General features: G+C 35.4%; 1 protein-coding gene across 1 annotated transcript; it reads right to left on the bottom strand.

Moving 5' to 3' along the window:
• Positions 1-249: 249 nt before the first annotated feature.
• polr2g (RNA polymerase II subunit G) lies at positions 250-2,403 on the bottom strand. Its single transcript, XM_039648444.2, has 8 exons — positions 2,269-2,403; positions 1,836-1,945; positions 1,574-1,733; positions 1,320-1,370; positions 1,172-1,237; positions 996-1,067; positions 864-897; positions 250-718 (listed from the first exon to the last, which is right to left on the bottom strand). Exons 1-8 carry the CDS (start codon positions 2,278-2,280, stop codon positions 705-707), a joined length of 519 nt encoding a protein of 172 aa, XP_039504378.1. The 5' UTR covers positions 2,281-2,403; the 3' UTR covers positions 250-704.
• Positions 2,404-8,368: the final 5,965 nt, after the last annotated feature.

Here is an 8,368-nt window from a genome sequence, read left to right as displayed (position 1 = left end):
TAAAGTTATAAGTAGTTTCAGAAAAGCTGTGAGCTTTTGTGTGACAGGCATGATATGAGGTTCCAATAGCAGATATTTTCCTGTCAAAATTGTTGCTATGATATGTTGTAATTAAAGTGGTGTGGAATCAAAATATTAGCAAAAAATCATCGATGCACACTGTGTAATATGTATTAAGTAACGTAAATATCTTTGCTTAATATGAAACAATATCAAAATAGACAACAAAAAAGACAAGGTAGAGACACATTCAAAATTGTATGAGTGCTGTATTACAAAAGAGAAATATATCGAACAAAAGGCTGGCTGGCATTTACAAAAAAATAATTCTAAAAATGACCTTATATAATAATGAGATTGAATAACTTCTAAAAACAATGTGATGAATGACTCCTTCCAAAACGTGATTGTAAACTGCTTACAGAATCTTCCAACAGCCGGAGAACTCTATATACCTCTTTTCTCTGCTGCCTCACTATAAATGAAATGGTACAAAATCTGTCCATCATGTAGAACCACAGCACCATTTTGGTCCCATTCGACTTGATGTTTCACAAAACAAACTGTTGTAATGGGAAAACTATAGATATACCAAAATGGGGATAAAAAGAGACCATAAAAAAAAATCTAAATACAATATATACAAACTACATAGCATCCTCACACCATCAAGTTTAATATTTCCCATATTCTTGACAGAAGAATCAGCTCACAAGACCTAGAAGTATAAGAGTTACACTTTTAGACAATGGTTGGATAGCACAACATAACTTAGACATAAAATTTATAGCACAGCTAACTCCATGCCTCTGACAGTAAACAAAGAGCTGTGACAGAATACATTTAGCATAGGAAATACATACCCAGGTAGTCATCCATTAGAGATCCAATGGCAAACTAATAAAAAAAGGAACAAAAGATATGATCAAAAACAGAAGAAAATATTTGTACTACCAATATAGAATATTATTCAAGAGAAAGTGCCAGGGATTTACAATATCATTCTTATCCACTCGAGTTCCCACAATCTTCAGTCGAATTTCATCATCTTGTTGGATGACAATGTCCTGTTCAAGAAAACAAATTTAAATGTTCGATATTTATTTGTACATATGAGGATTAAAAAATCCTTTCAACAAACATTTCTTATTGGTGATTTATAGAGTCTTACCTCATCAACTGTCTTATAGCATGGAGGATTTGAGTTTGGGTCAAACTCCATCTCAGAGGGAATAGACTGGACATAGAAATATCACAGATATAAGACAACTACAAGTGAGACTGAATATTAACATTTTTTATGTTCATGGAAAACCTACATGACGAGAAATGAAGCAGGACATGGGGCCAATTTCTGTAAAGAGCCCGACCTGGAGAAAGAAAGAAAAAATACAGTACTGAAGACTATACAAAAATCAGTAGCAGGGACAATGAGATGTATTAATACTGTACAAATGATCACTGTGCATGCAAGTTATTTTTACCACATTGAGTCACACTGGAGTAGGATACGTGAACTAATGAATATCCAAAATGAATCAAGCACTAGAAGACAATAAAAATGGACTCGTACTTTGTTAACTTGAGTGACAACAGCATCCACAACTTCCCCCTTGAAGGGACGGAATACAATGGCTTTGTATTTGACGGGATACAGCACAAAACCTCTGCCAGGCTGTATTACACCTGCTCCAATATTATCGATTGTGGTTACTGCAATAACAAAGCCATACCTGTGAAACAAAAGATAGACATTAGAGACTCATATTTCATAATATTCATTACTTGAAGAATTAAGTTCTCAACAAGATCTCAAACCCTTCTGTTGGACTTACTTTCCTGTACATGTTCCCTCCACCTCAGTGAACAGTTTCTGCTTTACTGTGTTCAAAAGGTTAGGTCCAAAGTATCTTGGATGGAGGAGAATCTCATGCTCCAAAGAGATCTATTGTGATGGTTATTGAGAAAAAAACAACAAGCTACATGTCATTAAGGTAATGAATGTACATATAAGTTAACGCTACAAACAGAATCGGTTTAAATAAACTCACTGTATTAACAATAACATGTTAGACTGATTTTGACTTTTAATAAAATACGGCAAGTAAATATATCAACACTATATTCACATCAAAATGACGAGACTTTTAAAACCCAGCGAGTGTGCAAAAGTTAGCCGAGACAAAACACAAAACTGAACATATGACATTCTTGGTAATGATGATGAGGTTCATTGTACACGCAAATATAAAGAAATTACAGACTTACATGATAAAACATCTCTAAACGAGTTTTATCTCACAAATGTCTTAGTTTTATATTAAAAAAGTCGCAAGGATTGATTTCTGCGTGTCAAGGCGCCGACCCTCAAAAAGAACCGAGCTACAATAGCGTTTCCGGGTGACCATGACTTCAAATTAAGAGTCACATGAAGACTTTTATGTTAAAAAAGATGGTTTTACTTCATAAATTGTTTAACCCCTTTGGTTAAATACATATTTTGTGAGCTATTTTGTTTTATTAAACAACTATTTACTATTTATTAAAAAGCTCGATTTATGTGATTTTATACTTTACTAGAAATAAGCATCATTAAAATAGCCTACGTTTATTTAAATGCATTTCTGTCATGCTGCATAAGGGGTCCAAATGATGTTACCTCTTTAATTAATAGTTCAGTCCACAATTCCATACATTTCCACAAATGCTAGCCTACGTTTTATTTAATTAAAACTAGCTAATAACTAAACTAATGTTTACATATTGATTGAAAGGCCTACACCTTTTTAGGTGAGTTAGACGTTTGATGTGTTTGAGCTAGATTATTTTAATGCTCAGTTAATTTTATTTATTTATTTATTCATTCATTCATTTATAACATTTAATTGATCTCACAGCAAACACATTTTTCAATATTTTACTTCTAAAAAGTGCATCAGTACTCCTTTATATTGCAAAACATGTTTTGTTGGCAATGTTTGCTGCGCATATAACATATAACAAAGTGATATATTCATTCTAAAAGTATTTTAACATAACGGTAGCCTAAAGGTAGAATTTCATCAGCAATCAGTCATTTTGTTGTTTCCACAAAATCAAGATTTTTACTTGATTTAATCCATTTTAAAAGGGCTACTTTGTCTCGAGAATCTTGTTCTCTGACACACAGAATGCAAGACAAAACTTGAACACAAGAGGTCACCATAATTCCAAACATATTCAACGTGTAGCCAGTGATGGGATTTACAGTTTTTCTCAATCGTTTTGGCTCAGTCAAATGTCGATATTTGTTCTCAAAACAATACGTTTGAACGGTTAGATACTTGATCACATCAGATTTTAATTTCTTATGGATTTGATTTAAGCAAATTGCTTGAGTTTTTTGCACATGTGTGCAAGAGAGTACCAATCTAATTTGCAATGCGTGTTGAAACTGATGAGTTTATTCTCAAACTCTTCACAAATTCTAAACATTATTTCATCATGTGAGCCTTCACATGAAAGATGATCGTGCATGTATGACATTGAATGTTTGTAACCTGCTAAATTGGCAACTGGCCTGTCGTTGTAATGAAATGGCAATCACAATTTTACCAATCAACCAATCAGGTTTGGAAACATGCAGGCGGTTACATGGAGTTTGTCCAGCAGGATCAACATCACAACCCTAAACAGCAACATCAGATTATTTTTGTACAATGTGTTATATAAGCTGAAAGTTCACAGTTGCTTGTCATGGAAGAATAGCTATGAATAGGGGAAGACATAAGAGTGTGTAAAAATGAACAAGCAACTGTGCATTTTCAGTTTACGTAACACATTTGTACAAAAATAAATGCATTGTATAAATAAAAAAATTCAGTCCCTATATGTACATAATATGCTATATATATATATATATATATATATATATTAAATTTACTGAAACTTACTGAAATCTGTATTGAAAAAAGCATTTAGCATTCAGCTAGACAAAACAGACATTTTTGTATAAAACAGACAGTGTCAACTGAAGAGTAGAAATATGAAATTTCTATAATTTCCATAGTAAAAAAAAACCCCCAAAAAACATAAAAATATTGACCAGTACAGCTGATACATTTTGACCAGTACACATGATGACAAAAACACTTCTTATTTTGGGGGGCATTGGCCAATTTACTTTCTCACTAAGTTTTGAAGCATGAATTAAATTTGTTGGGTAAGTTATATTTTGCAGACATGCCATAGAGTGCCAGCAAACAGTTGTGACATTTACACTTACATGCAGCAAAGTTGTGACATGTTGTGTACACTTACACTTTAAGGAATGTTAAGACTGTTTCGAAAGATGTGCCAAAGCAATTGAGAAAAACTGTAAAGTGCTTTCTATCAGAGCAAGCAGACCGAGTACATGTTTGCCTATAGGTTTGCCATGAGGAATAAAACGTGTCTAATATGTGGACATCCTGAAAGTATACTTCCAGTTTGTTTCTATTCTGTTGCTTTAATATAGCAAGTTTTAAAAGCTTCTCTTTCACAAGCAAATAAAAGCAAATGCGGTGGAGTGCTATAGATCAGACTGTCTCACTATTGTTGCTGAGGCAGGTCAGATACCCGAGGACTAAAGCCATGCATGCTGATGAGCATGGGCAGATGTCCACACATATCTGAGCATGGTGGATGGGGTTTGCATGATGCATAGTCCAAATCGAAGACGGTCCTTGGGGACTTCTTCCTGTTGTCCGCACCACATTCTCGCAGAGAGCTGGCACTCATTGCATTAACCTTGATATTAAGAGAGAGAGAGAGAGAGAGAGAGAGAGAGAGAGAGAGAGAGAGAGAGAGAGAGAGAATGCTTGCAGATGTCCTCACAGTCACAAGTTCATGGCCTTCATGTTGTGGATTCATTTAAATCAAACCCTTATACAGCAAGTTATCAAGTTATACAGCAATTTCTCATTTCAAATTGGTGCTATCTTTGACTTAATGCGAACATGAGTGCAAATCCAATTCAAAATGCCTTAAAAGGATAGTTCACCCACAAATTATGGGACTTACTCAACCTCGGGCTGTTCTCAACCTGTATGAAGTTCTTTCTTCTGCTCAGCATAAACAAAGATATGTTGAAGAATGTTGGTAACCAAATGGGTTTTGGTCCCCATTGACTTCCATAGTTTTTTTGGGGAGTTCTATACAGAAGTTAATGGGACCAGCAACAGTCGGTTTTCAACATTTTTTAAAACATCTTCTTTTATGTTCAGCAGAAGAACGAACTTCATGCAGGTTTAGAAGGATGAGTAATGAGAAATTTTGAGAGAACTATGCCTTTAAGGCAGTATTTGACAGATATATAAGATAGATATATTAAAGAGATAGTTCACTTTGAAATTGATTTTTGGTATGCTTTTAATTTACATCAAGGGCATCCGAGATGTAGGTGTCTTTTTTTCCGCAGTAGTTTCAATTTTGATATTTTTAGGTCAAACCGTTCTTGTCTGTCAGTCATATAATGGAGGTCTATGGTCACCACCTCAAAGAGCATGCACAGAGAAGTCCAAATTATACATGATTTAATGACTCGTAAATGTAAGTACACATTGATGGCCTAAGACACGAAACGAGCGGTTTGTGTGAGAAAACGAAAAGTATTTATATCGTTTTTATCTCAAGTTACCACAGCCACAAAACGCCTGCGCCCTCAGATCACTTGGACGTGGTTGTGGTTACAAGAGGTAAAAACTATATAAATAATGTTCGTTTTCTCACACAAACCGCTCGTTTCGTGTCTTAGGCCATCAATGTGTACTTACATTTACGAGTCATTAAATCATGTTTAATTTGGACTTCTCTCTGCATGCTCTTTGAGGTGGTGACCATAGACCTCCATTATATGACTGACTGACATACAAGAACTGTTTGACCTGAAAATATCAAAATTGAAAATACTGTGGAAACAAAGATACCTACAGTACATCATGGATGCCCTTGAGGTAAGCTAAAACATATCAAAAATAATTTCAAAGTGAACTATCCCTTTAAGATGATATTTTACAGATATAAAGGCATTTGGGCAAGCTCTGTGGAACTAATAATAGACAGGTCTACATAGAAAAGTATATTTTTGCATTTATTTCTTTACATAAGGATTGCTGAAGAACATACTCACTTAATCACTTTCTTTGAACACATGTAAGCAAACCTACAATTGTTGTTTATTCCCCTTTCATTGTGCAACATGTGTTTCGACCAACACGCTGTGTTCAGATATATTTCTCTTGTGTCGCTTTTGTTTTTTTGAAAGCAAAGCCCTTCTCCAGTGTTGATCCGAGTGCTCTCAGAGCCGATGGAAAGAAAACCCCAGTTCCTGAGCTCCAGCTCACTCCTTTCCTTCCCCCTCTCCCCCTGCTCTCGCCAAAGGTAGCTTTCAGATGCAAAACAAGCGGACATATGGAGAGGAGGTCTTTCTCCAGCCCTCCTAAAGATTCAGATTGTATGACAAATCACGTCCACCACCACCCTCCCAACCCCACACAGAATCTGCAGACAACAGCTTCATTAGAGTGAAAGAAGGAGTTTTTGCAGCTTTGTCGAGTCAAGCTCAGACTTCTTTCCCTTCTCAATTACTCCATTGTTGGCTGGAGATTCAAGTTATTGCACTCAAAACCATATGGCTGATTTGAACACCTACAAGTGATGCCATCACCCGAACAACCCACGTTTCAGGGGGGGATGCACATGCCACATCTAGAAATAGAAATAGACAGCCATGGCACGTTTTTTCTTTAACAAATGGATGTGTTGACTTGCAGTCCGGCAGGACTACTAAGTGAAAAGCCGAATGCGTGGAACAGTCTGGCGGCGAGGTCAGGTGTATGGACTTATCATTAGTCAGGGAATCGCTGTGTACTTCCTCCCTTTTACGGTGATGTGGCTTGTGCAAAGCTTCTTCTCATTTTACCAAAGAGTTGCCCTGGTTACTTTCAAATATAAAGTCTTTAGAGACACAGCTCTCATTGTTAGCACTGATGCTGGGTAAACTAGAGGTAAATTATGCACTTGCACAAACACACGAAGACAAGTGAATGCCCCACCGTAGGGTTTGTATTTAGAATTGGACGTCTGATTGATAGTACTAGGTTCACGAACTGGTACATTATGTGTCTGACTCACAAAGACAGCCGAAAATTTACATTCACATAGCTTGTAATGAGATTCCATTGCATTTTGATAATGGCACCTGTTCTGAAATCTTGTATGCACACAAAAACATATTCCAGGTATATCTGGCAAACAAGTTTGAAACCATTAAAATATTTGCAAGGTTTGTTATCACAACATTTTTTTTTCTTTTGTCAAATCAACTTAAATTATTTATTTAGTTGAGATAATTATTATTTTGAGTTTCTGATGATTAAATTAATCTCCTTTATTGTATTAACTCACTTTTTCCAGTTCAATCAACTTAAAATTTTAAGGAAACCAGGTTACTTACTTTTTTAAGTTAAACCAACAATATTTTTACAGTGGAATGTATTGAAATTTATGAAATGCAGCTTTCTCTTATGCATTTCAGACACATGCAGCATGATACAAAATCTGTAAAATGTCCAAATAATAATAATAATTAGTATTACTATTAAGAAAGAAAGAAAGAAAGAAAGAAAGAAAGAAAGAAAGAAAGAAAGAAAGAAAGAAAGAAAGAAAGAAAGAAAGAAAGAAAGAAAGAAAGAAAGAAAGAAAGAAAGAAAGAAAGAAAGAAAGAAAGAAATTAGATGTGCAATATTAATATTAAACTTTTTAGTAGTAGTAGTAGTAGTAGTGCAGTTAATTAAAATATTGAGTTGGATTAAGTATAGATTTTTAGGCTTTATTAAAACTTCAAGAATATTACAGGGAGTGACAAAGCATGCTGCATGTCTTAAACCATTGTGCAAGCCTAGAATTTATTTGCAGTCTCTTCTTGCACAAGGCATGAGGGGCTGATTTTCTTATTCGGGGTGTGGTATCCCCGTACAATTGAAGCACTGGAGTAAGGAATTAATTATCATTCAAAAGTAATGGCCCTATTCTGCCCTGCTTGAATCCTGAAGAAGGAAGAAAAGGTCCTGTGGCCCCGATCCTGCCGCAGCGCCAGGGGAAAGGATTATTCCGGGGATTACCATGTGAAAACTTCTATCGGACTTTCTGACTCAAAGATCTTTTGCCAACAGTAATCGCGTTAATACCCGGGGATTAATGCTGGGCCAAATGCAAAATTGAATTTTAATTCGAATTGCATAAATAGATATAAAATAAATTAAAAGACTATTCAAGCGTGTTCTGTGCCTCACACGTCACATGCCAATCCAAGACGGGTCGAACAAGACCAATGCACCTTTCACTTCTT

Source organism: Pimephales promelas, chromosome 9 (assembly GCF_988280905.1).
Source record: "Pimephales promelas chromosome 9, fPimPro1.hap1.1, whole genome shotgun sequence".
Classification (NCBI taxonomy): Eukaryota; Metazoa; Chordata; class Actinopteri; order Cypriniformes; family Leuciscidae; genus Pimephales; species Pimephales promelas.
This window is presented reverse-complemented; position numbering and strand designations above follow the sequence as displayed.